Raw genomic sequence first — 19,433 nt, forward strand, 5'->3', positions numbered from 1 at the left:
ATATAACTTATTGCATCAAATAGATCATAATGTTAATGAATTCAATTATGATCTCACTGTTAGAAATCGCGGATGCCTCGCCACATATCGCAGTTAACCCGCCAACTATCGTGGATGCGTCACCATATATCGAGGTTAACCTGCCAACTATCGTGGATGCTCGCCTATCTACCGCAGTTAACCTGCCAACTATTGCGGATGCCCGCCATCTATTGCAGTTAACCTGCCAACTATCGTAGAATACCCTCCATCTATCACAGTTAACAAGATTTAAACGATAGACAAGCACAATGGAAACATCTTGGACAACCCTGATCTCCCAACACTTGGGTGATGAACAACCCCTCATCTCCCAATGCTTGGAAGATGAGCACGCCTTTAACGAACATAATTTTCAATTCAAATACATCACATGATTTCATGTATCAAAGTAAATCACGTGAAATGTAATAACACATATTTTACAAAAACTTTGTAAAAACTCACCTCGCCCGATATTAACCGAAACCACCAGAACCTCTCTTAAACCTTTTATCCTCTTAAGTTTTCTCTCCAAACACCCACCAATCCTCCAAAAACAATCTATATATGTAGAAAGGGGTGTGAGGCGGTGCATGGGCATGCACCCCCTATGTAAGGAAGATACAACCTATCTTTGCTTGATGGCTAAGGGCATCAAATAAGAATCTTCAAAGACATCTACTTCAACCGAACCATCAACCTCTTCTACTGCTCAGGTATATATCCTGAATGAACCTTCTTCCTCTTCTTCTAGCCTATCCGCTCTAGACACATTGACGGTAGATCTTTACAATGCCTCAATGGCAAATCAAAAGCAGAAATGATTAATCTTGATCTTCAAGAACAGTTAAAGATTTGCCATTCTAAGATCAAGGAGCTGACTAAGGTTGAAGAAAACCTAAAGGATCAGGTCATGATAAACCAAGCCATCACTGTTCAACACAAACAGGCTATTACTGAGCGTGAGTGAGCAATTGCTGAACTCAAGGCTGAGAAGGCTACCATTGAAGGGTGGTGCAAAGCCTCTGTCAAAGCCTCTGAGATCATCAACGCTCAGATCCCAGCCAAGATAAAGACTGGTCTAGGATTTTCCTATGATCAGGAAGAAGGTGTCACTAATAGATCCACACTTACGTTTGGTACCTTTGTCTCTTCCATTCCTGACACTTCTTCCTCTCAGTCTTCTTTAACTGAGAGTCATGTTGATGGAATTCCTTCGAGTTTAGGTTGCAAAGACAAAGTTAAATCAATTGTCATAACACCTCTTCCTAAGAAGTCTAACAAGTCTAATAGATCTAGGTCTATTCCTTTAGCTTGTAAATCTTCTTTTTCAGAGACTAAGAAATCTGAATCCTCTCAGAAGTCTAAGTCTCAGCTCAAGGTGAATGCTTCACCTAAGGACTCCAAAGCCTCTAAAGTTCCTCCAAGAACTAATGAGAAGGGAATACTTGGAGTTGGTCCCTCTTCTAATCTGATACTTCCTGGCCCTAAAGTTACCTTCAACTATAGGAAGTGTAAACACTGTAGTGAAAATTCACACATTGCCAGTAAATATCCTTATGCCGTCAAGGCTGGTCCACCATCTAAGGGCAAGAAAGTAGCTAAGGCTGAGAAATCAACCAAAGCGAAATCATCCACTAAGGCTGCAAAAGCATCCAAAGTGAAGAAAGCCACTGGAGCCTCCTCTTCAGGCTCAGTGAAAACAACAACTGCTGCTTCAGCATCAAATGTTGTAGTTCCATCCACTGTAGTCTCTTCCTTAGGCTCAGTGAAGACTTCCACTAACTCTATTTCTCTAGTGTCAGAGGATGTTCCTTTTTCCACTAAAACCCCTTTAGGGTTAGTGATGCCATCTGCTAACACTGATTCTTCAGCGTTAGTAGATGATGCCTCTGACAGTGCTGGACCCCAATAGCTGGGTACCAACAACATTTTTAAACTGTTCCCTTGTGCAGGATGTCAAAGGCATATGGTATATAGATAGTGGATGCTCAAGGCATATGACTGGAGACAAATCCCTGCTAATCAACTACAAGGAAGAAAGAGGACCTTCTGTGACCTTCAGAGGTAATGGAAAAGGATATACCAAAGGTTTTGGTATATTAACCAAAGGTGCAATCACGTTCAAACGAGTTGCATATGTTGAAGGACTGAAGCACAACCTCCTCAGCATCAATCAATTGTGTGACAAAGACTACACAATAAAATTCTCTAAGAATTCATGTTACGTCTACGACAAAGATGATAAGGTTGCCTTGACCGGTTCTCGCCTAGAGAATGTCTATATCATCAATATGGATTCTTCTATTACTGAGAACAACTGTTTCTTCTCTAAAGCCTCTTCAGATATCAACTGGTTATGGCACAAATGACTTTCTCATCTTAACTTCAAGACACTCAGTGAGTTATCTAGAAATGATCTTGTCACTGGTCTTCCTCAATACTCCTTTGCAAAGGAATCTCTTTGCTCAACATGTGAAAAAGGAGAACAAACAAGAGCAAGCTTTAAATTAAAGCAAATCTCTTCAGTGACTGCACCTCTTTAGCTACTACACATGGATCTCTTTGGTCCAGTCAATATGTAATCTATCGCTGGAAAGAAATTTACACTCGTCATTGTTGATGAGTATTCCAGGTACACTTGGGTCTTCTTCCTCAGATCCAAATATGAAGCACCTGAAGATATCATTTCGTTCATCTAGAAAATAGAAGTACTTAACAACATCAAAGTACGATTTATTAGAAGTGACCATGGTACTGAATTCAAAAACAATACTATGGATAACTTCTTTAAGGACAAGGGAATTTCTCACAACTTTTCTTCAGTGAGAACTCCTCAGCAAAATGGGGTCACTGAAAGAAGAAATCGAACAATCATAGAGGCTGCTTGATCAATGCTCAGCGAATCCCATCTCCTTACTCAATTCTGGGCTGAAGTTGTCAACACTGCTTGTTTCACTCAAAATCGATCGTTGATCGTAAAGAGGTTCAAGAAGACAGCTTATGAACTTTTTCATGGAAGAAAGCCTTATATTAGCTTTCTACACATCTTTGGTTGCACTTGTTATATTCTTAACAACCGTGACCAACTAGGAAAGTTCAACCCCAAAGCTGATGAATGAATCTTTCTTGGATATTCTTCAGTATCCAAAGCCTTTAGAGTATTCAACAAACGAAGATAGACGATAGAAAAAACTATCTATGTCACCTTTGACGAATCTCAATCAGCTAATTCAAAACCCATCTTAAATGATGATGATGAATTAGGAAACTGGATGTTCTCTCACTATGGACAACCCGAAGCTTCCTTCAACGTTCCTCTCAACACTGAAGCCCCTGAAGCTGAAGACGAGATCCACTTATCATTCTAGTTGCAGCTAGTCACTCCAACGCATCTTCTTCAGAGATTGCTGTTATGCCCATTAGTTGTATTCCTCCTTCTACTTCAAACATTGATCAATCAGTGAATGAAATGCCTTCAACATCTGAACCTGTTTCAATCGATGAATCTCAGGCTCCTTTAGCAATTGTTCCTATTGCTGAAGACACTGCAGCTAAAGCCTCATCTTCTGTTCCTGAAATCCCATACTCAGATGATAATCCTCTACCAGTTCAGCAATGAACGAAAGACCATCCAATTCATCAAATTCTTGGTGATCCATATGCAGGTATCAAGACTCGTCGTGGTCTAGGTAATATCTGTCTCTTTATCAACTTTCTTTCCTTAGTTGAACCCAAGAAAATCAATGATGTTATCTTAGACCCTAGATGGGTCCTTGCCATGTAAGAAGAGCTCATTGAGTTTGATAGGAACAAAGTCTGGTACCTTGTCCCACATCCTTCTGACAAAATAGTGATAAGCACCAAGTGGGTCTATCGCAACAAGTTGGATGAAGAAGGTGTGGTAACCCGTAACAAGGCTCGACTTGTTGCTCAGGGTTATAGACAAGAAGAAGGGATCGACTATGACGAAACCTTCGCACCAGTGGCTAGACTCGAAGCAATTCGACTCTTCCTAGCCTTTGCTGCCCATAGAAACTTTAAAGTCTACCAAATGGATGTAAAGAGCACTTTCCTTAAATGGAAAACTTCAAGAGGAAGTTTATGTTGAACAACCTCCAGGGTTTCTCGACCCTAAGTATCCAAACCACGTGTATCGTTTGCATAAAGCTCTTTATGGGTTAAAACAGGCTCCTCGTGCCTGGTATGATACCCTTTCCTCGTTTCCCATCTTTGAGAAATTTGTATGTGGAAAGATTGACTAGACCTTATTTCTTATGAAAGTTAAAGGTCACATCATTCTAGTCCAAATTTATGTCGATGATATTATATTTGGTTCCACTAATCCTTCTTTATGTTTTCGTTTCGCTTATCGTATGAAGAAATAATATCATATGAGCATGATGGGAGAACTAACCTTCTTTTTAGGTCTCCAGATCAAACAGTCAGATAACGGTATCTTTATCAGTCAAAGTAAGTATGTTCGTGATATGCTGAAGAAGTTTGATCTATCCAATAGTACATCTATGAAGACTCTAATGGCTCCTCCACTCTCTCTCAATGAGGATCCAAATGAAAAGCCTGTAAATGTAACGATTTATAGAGGAATGATCGGTTCCTTGCTGTATCTCACAGCTAGTCGACCATATATCATGTATTCTACTTGCTTATGTGCACGATATCAATCTGAACCTAAGAAATCCCATCTGATTACTGTAAAACGCATCTTCAGATATCTAAAGGGAACTCCTAACTTGGGTCTCTTGTATCCTAAAGGTTCAGGTTTTGACCTAATAGGTTATTTGGATAGTGATTTTGCAGGTTGCGAAATTGATAGGAAAAGCACCACTGGAGGCTGCCAGCTTTTAGGTGAAAAGTTGGTGAGCTGGACAAGTAAGAAGCAAAACTCAGTGTCTACGTCAACTACTGAAGCTGAATATGTAGCTGCTGGTAGTTGTTGTGCCCAAATTCTTTGGATGAAAAACCAGCTGATGGACTACGATATTTAGTTTTCAAAAGTTCCTATATATTGTGATAGCACCAGTGCTATTGCTATTGCATATAATCCTGTACTTCACTCCAAGACCAAACATTAGAGATCCGATATCATTTTATCAGAGATCATGTTATGAATGGTGACATTGAACTTCACTTCGTTCCAACTGAKTACCAGCTCACTGACTTTTTCACCAAGTCTCTTGATGAGACAAGATTTAACATCTTGATCAGCGAACTGGGGATGCTAAACGCTGAGGAATAATCTTCTTCAGCTATTAACATTGATCAGTAAGTGAAATGATTCAGTGCTTTATCTCTGTCACTGAACTCTTGAGTAAATATATCTATTCTCTCTAAGGTACGATTACTTTTTCCTTTTCTTAAAAACATTAAACTATCACTGAAGCTTTCCTTCTTCAGTGATCAAATCGTTTTTAAAAATTTGTTTCAGTGATTCTTTGTTCACTGAACATTTTTGTAAGTATGTCTCTCTTATACTTATCTTTTCTTAAAAATCAGAATGATTACTGAACCTTTCCTATTCAGTGACTCAAATGTTTTTTTTTAAAAGTCAGTTCCAGTGATTCTCTTATCACCGACACCGAAGTCTTAAAACTATCATTGAACTCTTTCTCTCTTCAGTGATCAAAATGTTTTAAAAGGTCTATTCAGTGATTCTTCTAACACTAAATGACTCTTTGTTTTCTTAAAAACCTTTTCGTTTTTAAAGAAAATAGTTAATTAACCGTCTTTATGACGACATTCCCTATTTACAATGCGCAACGCTTTGAGACGCGCAAAAAGGACTGTCATACGCTGCCTCATTAAATGTCATCCAATCATGGATGAGAACGTATTTTTCATCATGGCCTTTTTTCTCAACCGTCGTCTTTTTCTCTCTCTCCTATCCACTCTCTCTCCTCCTACCTATAAATATGAGACTTCTCCCTCACTTTTCTCTTTACGCTTTCAAAATATCAAGACAAACCTCTGTCAATTTGCAAAGCAAGAACAACCTTCAAAACTTTATTCTTCGACCTTTCTCCTCAAACTAACTAAGGTCGATACACTCTTTCTTTTCTTATTCTTATTTTTTTTATGAAACAAATGTTTGAAGTTTTTAGAACTTTGTTCTCTTAAAAAACAGACATTAATGATTATAAACTCAATCTTCTTCTTGGTTATAATCATATTTCATCAAACACATTCTACTTGAAAAACCCTAATCCTTCTTCAAGGATTTTTCAAAAGAAGTTTTTCTTGTTCAAAAACATAAATCTGTACACAACTCTTGTTTTAACTAACACTGTTTTTATATCTTCTTTTCTTACTAAAAACAGATGGCTGCCAAGAATGTAGGTTTCTCAATCGATGAAGTATCTTTCAAGGCCAACAATCACATTGCCTTGTTAGAGATCCCTTCAAACAAAGCCTTCTAAAAGAAAGCGGCCGATTCCTCAAACGGTCATTCCTTGCCTTTGCTCTTAACCATGAGCCCATCATGGTTAAAGAGGCTCTCCAGCAGTTTTGGTTCACTGCTGAAGTGGTGGAACTCGAAGACAAGAATGGCCACCATGTTAAGAAGATCTCCTTCACGTTCAACCACATGACCGTGAACTTCGGAGTCAACACGATGAGGATTGCTCTTCACCTCCCCAAGGGCCCCTTTGACAGCAAGCCCTCCACTGTCAAGATTATTCAATGTTTCGATGCCATTGGCTACCAGTGGCCAATGAAGAAGGACTCAAATGCTTCCATGAAGTCCTTGTCAAAGATTGAGAAAAACAGGATGTCAGCGATTTGGCAATACCTGTTTTCTCACTTCATCCAGTCGATGGGTGGAAAGGCTGGAGGACAAGACCATGCCTCCAAAGTCACCCTGACAATTGGAGTATCTGCAATTCAACATCGCAATATAAATTATGTTGCGGTTATTTTTGATGATCTGGTGCAAATCCTAAACAAGTACCAATGAGAAAAGGTGGTACCATACACCAGGTTCCTATCCATGGTTTTTGCAAAGATATTTGCAGAAAAATATTCCAAGGAAGGAAACCTCCAGGTGTGTAGGCTTGGATCCACGATTTTGGATCACATGCTGAGGGAAGGGGACATTGCACTTTCTTTTATAGTGCCCTTCCCTCCTTCTTCTCCTCCTCCGGTGGTCAAGACAAAGGAAAACCCCCTTGCGTCTAGCCCAGCCACCAAAATCTCCTTAAAACGACCATCTCAAACAACTCTTGGTTCTCCTCAGAGAGCCAAGAAGGCCAAAAAGGGGATAGCCACATCTCTGGCTGAGACCTCTTGATAGGTTTCAACTATTGAAACTAGCCTTAAGCCCGAGGCACCTTCAGCTACCCTTCCTAGCTCTTCAGTGATCTCTCCAATCATTGTCGTATCAGTGGCACCTACCCCAACCGCCTCAATGACCCAAATCACTGAAGGTGTGAATATCATCACCACCACCGCTGAACACCCACCTCTCTTCTCGGTCGTTTTCTCTTCTCCTCCTTTTTTGGTCGCTACACGTGTTTATGATTCATTAGTGAATGTCCTCCCTAATGATGAAACGCACACCACTGGACCTTCGAGGCTCCTCAGTTTACAGATGCTCATCCTCTCGAGGGAATCATTGAGCAAGCCAGGGTCAATCCTTTGGATGTCACTGATGACCCCTCAAGTATTCCATCTTCATACCCCTTCAGTTCTTCTAACCCCAGGCTTCTATCTGCTCACTCTCCATCTCTTGTAGGTCCTTCTTCTACACCTCAGCGTATGGACAAAGAAGAAGACGAGGATGAAGAAGAAGAAAAGCAAGAAGACGGGGAAGATGATGAAGGTTATGACATGGCGTCTGATGTCAAGCTTCTCCTCCCAGCCATAGATACCGTCTTCTGCAAGACGTCTGAAGTTCATCGAGAAATGCCTTGCAAGACAGATATTTATTGGGGACCTCTCAGCTGTGAAAGCTGATGTCAAGAGTAAGGAGTCAGCTCTCGACTCTTCATGTGGCTGTTCGAGTCAACACTGAAGCCATCGTTATTCTATCCAACTGTGTTGATGACGCTCAAACTCAGTCTCTCCAGCAGACAGAGCTTCTTCAGCAGATCCTGGATGTTGTCCGTCAACCATCACCAGTGATCCCACTTTCTTTCATTGCTGATGACCGTGATCAGCTTAATGAGACGTGCGAAGCAAAAAAAAACTCTAGCTAGCATTCTATCATGACTAGAGGAAATGATGGTTCCCCAACATCAGCGCATGGACGAACTCTCTGGCCTATACTCTCAAGTCTTAGGCAAAAAGGAGGAGATGAGGTCCAACGTTGCTGGACCATCTGTTGCTCCAGCAATCCTTGAAACTGAAGCTGAAGCTCCTAGAGCTGAAGCTGAAGCTGAGATTGCCCAAGAAATTCCAACCTTCGATGAAGCTGTTATAGCTAAGAAAGTTGATGCCATCCCTAGGGATGATGATCTTCCCATCACCTCTGCACCTGTTGCTGGTGATGATGATGATGAAGATGATGATGATGAAGATGACGAACCTAACCTTCCAGACTCCGGCAGTGACCTCGATGGTGATGATGACGACGATGATGAAGATGACGACGATGATGAAGATGACTTCACCATTCAGTATCAACGACCAACAACTGCCACCAAAGGAGTTGCCCTCAGGGATTCTGCATCCCAGGGGGAGCAAAGGGAAGAAGAGTTTGTCCCATCAAAGAACCAGGATCCTAAGACGAAAGGCAAAGGTGTCACTGAAGAAGGGTACCTGAAGGTACTTTTCAAAGACCTTCAATCCTTATTTGAAGACTCTACCTCTTAGGTAGTGATCACTTCACTTTATCAACTTCAAATTCCTTCTACTACTTGTGGTCAACTGGAGTGGGTCCTTGAAAACCCTGGTGTTCAGTGCTCCTACCGACCAGCAGATGGCTCAGCTAAAGGAGTCACTCAACCAAACTAGAGTAAAAATCCCTCTTCGTACCTCTAGTGGTGGTGAGTTTGACTTCCTTTCAGAAGCTGAAAGACTCGAGGCATTAAGGGCTGAAGAAGAGCTAGAGTTTCAGAAGAAGCAGACTGATGATAGCCTAAAGCTGGCCAAGTCACTAGCTGAAAAGATTCTCCCAAAGAGAAAATCCAAAAAGAAGGTGAATGCTGTCCAAGCCCAAACTAAGTTACTTTCTCTTGCAGAAGTTGAGCATGAGAAAAACCTGAAGCTGGATGAGTGGGAAAAGAGCTGGAGCAAAGCAAAGCTAAAGAAGAGAATTAGTCCTCACCCGATCAAGAGCGTCAGCATCAGCGGACGATTCAAAGATGGTGGAACTCTTGTCTCAATGCTCATCACCAGGGACAATCTCGATGCCATCACCGAGTACCCTTCCTAGCTTGGCCACTATGGATACAGCGAATGACTGGAGGTTAGGCAAGCCATTCTGCGATCCAAGTCTAGACAGAAGCCGATTATCGAAGACATCATCAACGATCTCATCAAAAGGATGTCCAGATATGTCACAGTCCCTAACAGGCTATCTCCAAAAAAGGGAGGAAGGAAGAAAAGACCCTCTAGTCCTAATGATGGACCATCCCCGAGGAACAAACATGAAAAAATGTTCTCCTTAGATGAAGTCCTAAAGGAATACGAGAATATAGACATTTCTATGTTGAATCTTGATCTGCCAGAGAAGGGTCTTTATATACCCAACTCTGTGCACTTCAAACATGAGTTAGGAGTTATATTACTTGACTATGAAGGTGAAGTAAGATTTCATAGAATGTCTGAGCTACATCTATGCCCAATGGGACATCTGGTTTATCTAATGTTCTGGGTAGATGATAGCTTGCAAGGAAAAACGGTGGACCGAAAGATACGAAGAGAATTCATACGTCGAAAGAAGCTTGGAGAAGATGTACCTGGCTACATTAATCTAAACATCCTATACTAGCTTATTTTTCTTTGTAATATTGTCCATATTTTCTTTTGTAATCTACTTACTATGTTTACTTTTAGTGATTAATCTTATATTCTATAAGTTTTAGACATGTACTGAACATCTTGTAATATTTCCAATGAATATAATATAAGTGTTTAATGTACCTCATTGAAAAAGATCCCTAAAAAGAGTAATAGGGACACAAGTCTATGAGTTCCAGTGTTACTTTTCACATTCACTGACAATCTATAAGTCAGTGAATAAGCTTTCAGTTTCAGTTTTTATTCTTGTAATTTTTCATAAATGTAACTTAAGAAAATTCTTCGAGTAATGACTGACTCATTGAAAAAGATCCAAAAATAGTTAAAAGGGACATTTACTTTATATGTTACTTTTCCTTACTATTATTTGATAAGACAACTTTCTTTATGTTGTCTTGTTATCATCAAATAGGAGGAGATTGTTGATCCTCTCTCTCATTTGATTTGATGATAATCCCTTTTATCCTATGCAAAGTATTTATGATTCTGTCTTTCAGTTCCAGCGATCATCACTGAGCTTGTTCAGTGATCGCTGAAAAACTTGTATTGTAAATCCAATCAGCAACAGTAATACTTCAAGAAGAAAAAACTCACACCAAAGAACCTTCAGCTAAATTTGAAGACTGAAACTGAAGATTAGAGACTGGCGAGTACGTGATCTGAAGCGGTATTCAGTGATTACAACCTTGTCTACATATGTGTGAAGACTGCCTAAGCCTCGACGAATGCTGAAGAGACCTCCAGGTTATTCCAGTATTCAACAATCAAAAGAAGCTTGTTGATCATGATTGATTTTGTCTTGTTCTTGCACACACAAAGGACAAACCATACTCTTTTTAAGAGTTAGTACGGTACGGAGCCGACTAGTTGACTCTATTACCCACCAACTTTGTGAAAGGATGTCTGCTCATGAATAGGCTTTTGTACTATTCATTGTAGCAAAGGACAAGCCTTCCCCTTAAGGCTTGACATGCGTTCTAACCCTACTATGTTGTATTAAATGTGCATTTAATGCAATGGGTATAAATAGATGCGTTCTATCTCCATGTAGAGATATATATTCTTAACCCTTACTCTGAGCTATCTTATGCTTAAGTAAAAGAACACACACATCTAAAAACAAATGCACTCATCTTCAAGAGCAAGTTAGAATATCTTTTATTGTATTCTAAACAAGTTCTCTCCCAGATAGAACTTACTTTCTTCTATTTCTTTAACAACAAATCTTTTCTTTATTTGTTAAGATTTAGTGTGTAAACTTTAGATTGTTTAGATAGGTTTTTCTTACCTTATATTTTCGCAAACAATCTTGTAAAATCTGTATTGATCATTCTTTATCAATATATATTTTAAATTTGAAAAGTTTTTGTGTTTGTATTCATCCCTCCCCTTCTGCAAACTGTTGTACACATCTTGTAAACCCTAACGGGACCAACAGGTTACTCCACATAGATACCACCATGCTATAATTATCTACAAAATATGGAAACATGCAAGCATTCACCATATTCCTCGTAAATTCTTTCATAATTCAACTATGCATCTAACATCATACATTTTCATATTCATGCATTTATACATACATGTGCTTTTCTCTTGCCCTTGAGATGTCTTTTGCTATCGAGTATAGACTATACAATCCATTCTTTAAATAATGCCTCAATATTTCAAACTCCACTACCACTACTACTAATTTCAACTCATACATTTTCAATTACCATGACATAAATACTCTATCATTTCCCTTTTTCACAGATATACCTCATAGTTCCAACATTGTAACATCATTATATACAAAAAAAAGAACCCTCTGTCTAATCTGGCAGTGACACTCTTGGTATACTTCTCGTTCTTCCTTCCAATCTCTGGCATACTTCATTTGCTTTACAGCTCGATCAAGTTTACGATATTATATGGTTACATTACATACTTCATGATAATTGATGTACATTTAGTCTTCCTGAATATATAAACATCATTCATCTTACTCCAATTTTAGCACTTTCACATCTTGCTAACATTAGCAATCATAGATACCAAGATGAAGATGTTCACTAAGTAACTTATTATATTTCCATATTGCTTTCTCTAACCTTTTATCAATTCAACTATCTTTACTTTCAGTTTTACCTTTAATATTCATTCCTTCATCATTTTGTGGCATATGAAACATGTCAATCATTCTTTGAAGGATTTTGGTTTAACATAGTATTATCTTATTTATTCCAGTGCCCATACTTTCTTTCACTACACTAGAGATTTCTTACTGGTAGGGCTATTTTTTTTACACAGATAATGCATTAATCTGCACATTATCGTTTCCATTCTGAAGTTTTTTCTTGATTCCTATATCATTTCACATTTGAGTGATGTGCTTAACGATAACAATATTGTGTTTGCTGTTGACTTTGACCAAGTTATTAGTCGACTACCAACCCTTGAGTTATTTTAGCATTTCACCATATTCATATTCGAATTCATCCTTCTACAACCATAGAAATTAACTTAACCCATTTTTCATTTATATCATCATTGTGTTCATCCTAGAGTTTAGTCATAACTCTCTCATTTGACGACAAATACATACAATCAGTTGACTTCGCTTCTTGTTTTACCAACTAATCAATTAACTCCCCTTTCATAACACACATGCCACCATTTGGTTCTAATGACCCAATTCATACCCTTATATATAGTCATTCTTAAACAAGGCATTTTATAATAACCTTTTATATGCTCGTTGATATTTAGGATATTATGCCTTATTCATAACATTGATTGTTCTAAGTGCACATCTTTACTTATTTCATCATCTTCAACTTATATTGCAACTCACTTATCTTTGACTTAATGCAAAACATTTCATGCAATTTTACACTATTCTAGCTTTGATGTCTTTCTAGCTATAACTATGGGAACAATTCCAAGGCTCCCTTTTTATGGCTTAGAGGTTATATGCTTGGATAAACCTTATTATTTAACCGTAAAATATTTCTTACTTACTAAACATGATACACGATTACAGTCATGAACATTGTTTTAACAACCTTCTCGCTTTCATATCTTGCTCAAAGCAACACATGCTTACTAACAATAGTTACTTTCATCAAATCAAATAAGTTAAATCATCCCCTTAACCCTAACCATCAAGAAAAGGTACACCGAGGATAATGAAACTGTAGTTTCCAACAAAACTAATCAACCATAGTCTCATACATTCCAAAAGCATCTCACACACTGATATGGTGTCTTTTCTTTAAAGAAACTAATCCCGCAAGAACCCTTAGATCTTCTCATATGGTTTACATATTATTTCTACATTCCAACTCTTGATTGTAAAATCCTTCAACTAGTCATGCACCTAATCAAGATCATAAGTTCTTATCATGGATCTGATGCCATAATAAAATTACATGAATGACCTCATTGCTAATCTTATATATAACTATTTGGTCTTTCCGCCAATTGATATAAGAAATGACCCCCAACTCAAATATGGGATGAATCAACTAACTATCTCATCAATACTTTGAGTTCCTACTATTCTCAAAACTAAACATATGCTCTCACCGCTAAAGCAAATTAGTGGAGTTTGTCACCAAAACTTTATCCACCAACATGACTCTATATCTATTTTATCTCATCTTACCATGTGTTTTGCATAAACACATCTCTATCAATGTTATTATATCCAATGATATTAAACCTTCTAACGACTTCTCTACTTTAATCTGGTTTAAGACTAACCCCAAATTAACTTAAATCACCACTCTCATCACTATAAATCAATCTTTAGTCACACATCTATCAATAATAAAATCTTCCATTCTCAATTTAAGTTTAGGTTTCAGTAACGTAATTCACTTAAACTTTGCTCTGATACCACTTGTAACATCCCAATTTTTTTTGAATACTTATATATAACAAAATTAGTTTCCCAAGATCAAACACTTACATTGCAGCGGAAATAAAATTTTTAAATCTTACAATTTATATCATCATCTAAAATTACAATCTTGAGGAACATAACTTTGTTCTATATAACAACGCCTTGATCTGTAGATATCCTACTTTGGTGCTAACCCTTATATCTCTCTTTATCCAAACTTTCTTTCCAGCCTAATAGGCGCCTAGGTGAAAAACTTAAAACTGTTTTGGGTGAGCCACAGGCCCAGTGAATCCACGGTTTTCATGCACGAACAACAACTTTTACAATGAACAATTTTCACGAAGGTTCATAAATTTAGCATGCCTTGATGAGAATAATACTTTTCGCAAAATAAATATATTATAGTGTGTGTCTACATCACAAAGCAACAACGTCATGGGAGATGTCTACCTCACACAACATTACCTGACGAACTCACACATGTCTGCACTTACGGCTTAGACAAGCTCACAATGCATGCTCGTCTTTACAAAATCATACCGTAGTACATCCCCATTGACACACAAGTAACCAAAACACATATTATATGAATATCGAACTTCTCATGCATATATAGCATATCAAAAATCTCGAGAAACTTCAATTAAGCTTATGGATAATTATAAATAAGGCATGCAACTATTTTAAAATAAATCACATGTAACTCACAGTACAAGTCGTAGTCCAAACTGTTCTCTGAAGAGGCTAGCGTCCCCCTACAAATCCAAGATCATAATTCTAATTTCAATATAAAATACGACACCCCTAAAATGATCGAGTGATCCCCTTGACACTATTTATTTTAACCATCCAGGAGCCGTCATCTCTAGTTACGACCTTGGTTTACCATGTGCATACACATACACACACACACACACACATATATATGCTAATAACTTACACATATTTATATATACACAATAGCTCATGCACATGAAATACATATATAAACAATCCATGCGTGCATTTCATGCATGACTTATGATATCTATATTTCTCTTTTCCCAACTATCTATTGCAACTTTTGATGAACAGATGCTACGCTCTGTTTTTTTTTCTCAAATGAATCAGCACACAATACCAAACGAGACTTAATAATCCATATATATCGCCTCTGAAACTTCTCATCATAATGATTTTTAGACAATTTGATTCATTGCAGCGGAGAAAATATCAGTCATCTACTATATATCTATACTACCTTATTAAGCAAATTGTCTAAAAGTCTTAAAGTCTTAAAATTTTAAATACCTAAAATACCCTTATATATCCTTACCTTTCCCTTTACTCGGCTCCCCTCCCCCAAGACGACACTTCCGTTTACCCGGCTCCCAAGACGACGATTTAGGGAAACTGATATCTCACTCCCCAAGATGATTCCCTTCAAAAAGAGTCGTCCCTCGCTTCCCTTTAATCATTCAATCGCTCCTCCCATCACCGCATATTCCGAATCGTTCAATCGTCCCTCTCAGATTATGATTCAAGGCTCAATTCAAATGCTTCTCGATCCCTTGATCCTTCCATCGCTCCTCAATCCAGGTAATTGATTCAACATAGAGTACAACTTATTGATTCACATTTAGAATATAGGCGGCAACACTACTCTCAAAAATATCATCTTCCCAAATACGCCTCTCCTTTGCTTAGGTAATAAGAAATGTGGAGATCTTGAAACGACACATGGAAGGGCTTTGGTTTTTGGTTTGGTTCTCTACAAATATGGCTGAAAATGGCAAAGAAAAACAATATGGTATGTATCTATAATTTTCTATTTGATCAATAGATAGGTGTTATTGAATGAATCAATGATTTTTGTGGAGAACGAAACCAAAAAACAAAACCCTAAGTCTCAAAAAGTCATTTAAAGAGATATTGACGCTTCTAAATCTTCAGAAATTGGTATTGTTTTATTTTATATTCGTCTGTTCAATTAGTCTCTTTCCAACATCCTTTTGACTTACTAATTTGAATTATTTGATGCAACATGTTAAATATCTGCATGTATTTCTTTTTATGTGTAATTCTACATATTAAGGAAGAACCAACACTAGCTATAGTTGATCCAAAGTTTGAAGGAGGTGTCATTGAAGAGTTGCAAAATGCAACTGGTGGGACAGTGCAAGCACCCATGTGCAGACCTTGGGACAGAGAGGACTTGCTGAAAAGGCTTGCTACTTTTAAGTCAATGACTTGGTTTGCTAAACCCGAGGTTAGATATAACTACTAAATATTAATGCAATGATACTTTCTTATGTTCCAAAAAATGTATAGTAGTTACCATGATATGTCAACAAACTTTTTTGAAGTGTACATCCTAGGTGAGGACATGTGTGTATTAAGTACTGATGACCCATCAGTGAAATTATTTTCCTCTATTATGAATTTAAGGTCAACACAGGAAAGAAGGATTATTGAGCTTTATTTTATGGTTTGTATGTTTCTGGAAACCTGGGTTTCAGCTTTGTTTGAGTTCCATAGTTTTTCACTCGGTATGTTACTCATAAGTGTCCATAGGATCAGATGTACCTTGGTAGTTAATTTGTTATTGGGAAAAAGATGCTCATCAACTCTACTTTGGGAGATTCAGTAATTGGTTATTAGGTTTCAATCTAGCAATTAACATTTCATTTTAGATTTGATTGTCAGGAAAGGATAAATTGAACTTAGACTGATTAGGGTCAATTTGGCAATTTGTTCATTAGTCTCTCTGTAGGCTCATTCAGTCAGTTAAGGTCTGTAATTGGCTCTGTTGAATATGGTAAGGAGAGATGTCTTTTTGTATGATAAAAGTTTCCCACATTTCCCCTGTCAGTTATGGTCCTTAACTAAGTGGCATATCTTTTTTCATTGTGAGCTTGACCTCAGTAAATTTTTTCATAGTTGGGCTTTTAGTGATACTATGAAGTTGATCCATTATTGATGTATAGCAAACTGTTGGTATGGATGCCAGGAGTGTTGAAGCAAAAACTGATAATTCAGCTAAGTTAGTATTTGAAACCATCAGTTTTTTCTATGTGTAAATATTTTTCATCAAGATTTTTCATATATTAATAGTTATGCAAATATGTAAACTCATAACAAAGAAAACCAATTGCCAGGGAACAGGGTGGTGTAAAGATGGAAGAAAGATCCTCACCCACGACTAGCAACCATCTACCATCACTGGCTTCATCCGAGCTGAAGATGTCAACTACTTGCCTAGAGTTGCAGATTCTATTTGAGATGGAGATGCAACTGTATATAGTCATCTTGGCGGTATGTTTACATGAATAAAAAGAAAAACTTGGTTTATTTCCTTGCAGATTATGACATATTAATATGTGGAAACCTATTAGATTACTCTTCAAAAAAGTAATTAAGGAGAGAAAGAGCTTCTAATGTATATAAAAGAGAAATGGTCTAAGTCTAGCTGATGCGGGACCAGGGGCGGATGGCCTGTTGGGCCTTTAGAGGGCCCTGGCCCTTGTGCTTTTTTTACTACTAAGAAGGAAAATTTTGGTTCATAGGCTGTTATGCATACACAATTGCAGGCGGTCCCTCCACTCTTGAATCCAGTCCTCCAGCAGCAAGCGACATCAGCGACTAGTGACCGACGATAGCCTCCAGCGTGAGAGACGAGACGAAGATGAGACGACAGTGAGCAGTCCTCCAGTGACATCGACACAACGACATTGACAGTATACGCTCAATCCTCCTCCTCCCGCCTCCGGCAGGCGGCAGTGCTCTCGATGACTCAACGGACGACGGTAAAAATTGAAACTCCCTCACTGATTCACTGAGTTTCATAACCCTGAAAATTGTGTTAGATACATAAAAGTGTATGTATGTGTGTGTGTATATATATAAAAGTATGTACCTATCTGAAAAAGGGTGTTTTTTGTTTTGCCTTCGTTCTTTCAAAAAAACAAATTCTATAAAAGGGTGTTTCTTCTTCTTGCTCTTCAAAAATGCAGAAAACCATAGCTGCAATAAGTGCTTTGGGAAAGTAATTTCAGAAGAAAGCAGTCACTTGAATTGAAGAAAGAACTCAATATATTAAGAAAAGGGAAAGAAGAGGTTTTGTTTTCCAAGAAATGAATGAAGGAATGGTGGTTTGTTGTTAGACTGCCAAAAATAGTAGTACAAAAGATCAGAAAATAACAGTGAATGAATCTAGAAAAGATAAAAGGAAAGAAAAAGGAAATGAAATGAATAATCGAGGGGCAAAGCAAAGGTAGCTAGCAGAAGTAATAAAATACATGCACATATGAATTTAAAGTGCAAGTGTTGATGCATCATGATTATATATAAAATATAATTTATTCTTGATTGTGTTTGGAAGTTCTGCATATTTGTTCTCAAGTGGTATCATTCTTAAATGAAGAAGCAGCAGCTGCTCCTATATATATTTTGTAATAACCGGATCCTGGTTATTACTCAAGGTAATTTATATGTGATTATTTGATTAAATGATTATGTGGTAGCATGATAATTTGATACATACTGGTATGAAAAATTATGTGCATAATATATGCATATGTGTTTATGTGTGTACATGCATGGAGTATGTATGCATGTATGTGTTAGTGGTTATATGCATAAGTGTATATGTGGGATTTAGATGCATGCTCGTGTCTTAAGTGAAACCGACTTTCCATAAAAGGAAAGTATAAAAAGAGGCTTCACCTCTTCATTTGCTCTCTTTTGCTATTTTGAGAAATTTGAGTGATTTAAAGAAGAGTTGTMYGGATTKCAAGAAGGTGACTTCAAGTGTTTGGAGAATCAAGTTGGTTTCAAGTTTTGGTTTTTCAAAAGATTTATAAGGTGAGTGGTTTCTAAACCTTTTTGTATTAAGATTCTATTGGTTTCAATTGCATGCTTCGTATTGTTCTTATTTGAAAAGAAACCATGATTATTGTGTCCAAGTGTTTATCCGGACAAAGAGTGATCAGATAAGCATTTAAACGAACAAGCCTTAGTCGGTTTATTGTCCGGATTGTTTTAAACCGGATAAGCCTTGAGCGGCTTATTGACCGGACTAGTTTAAACCGGACAAGTCATGAGCGGTTTGTTGTCCGGAGTTGGTAAACCGGTTGAGTGTTGAGCGGTTTATAAATGATAGTATTATTTATGAGTTTAAACTGAGAAGTAGGAATACGACCATGTGGTGAGCGGTTTAGTCTTAAACTGGACGAGTCTTGAACGGACTGTTGTCCGGATTTGTTATCCGTTCAATTTATGATTTTGCTCTAAGTGTTAACCGTTCAAAGAGTATGTGATGTGTTGACCGGATTAGATGTCCGGACAAAGTGGATTTTTATTCCAAGTGTTTTAAACCGGACGGTTGTTGACCGGACTTGATTACCGGATGATTTGTTGACCGGATTTGTTGACCGGATTTAAGATAATGATATGTGAAATCTTTATTTTATTATAAAAATGAAGTTTTGGTCTAAATGTTTTTAGACTATTAACAATTCCAATGACTGCGGTCTATTCGGAATTATTTTCTAAATGTTTTGATGAA

At 37.7% G+C, this 19,433-nt stretch overlaps 1 protein-coding gene across 1 annotated transcript in view; it reads left to right on the forward strand.

Moving 5' to 3' along the window:
* Positions 1-8,331: 8,331 nt before the first annotated feature.
* Positions 8,332-19,433, forward strand: part of LOC112502462 — a 15,308-nt gene continuing 4,206 nt past the window's right edge. Inside the window, exons 1-4 of the mRNA XM_025106371.1 lie at positions 8,332-8,466; positions 15,963-16,136; positions 16,855-16,910; positions 17,026-17,182. Of these exons, the coding sequence (XP_024962139.1) occupies positions 8,332-8,466; positions 15,963-16,136; positions 16,855-16,910; positions 17,026-17,182 (522 nt within the window). The remainder of the gene's footprint in view (positions 8,467-15,962; positions 16,137-16,854; positions 16,911-17,025; positions 17,183-19,433) is intronic.

The sequence above is a fragment of the Cynara cardunculus genome, unplaced genomic scaffold, assembly GCF_001531365.2.
Source record: "Cynara cardunculus var. scolymus isolate 2C unplaced genomic scaffold, CcrdV1 Un_Scaffold_1469, whole genome shotgun sequence".
Classification (NCBI taxonomy): domain Eukaryota; kingdom Viridiplantae; phylum Streptophyta; class Magnoliopsida; order Asterales; family Asteraceae; genus Cynara; species Cynara cardunculus.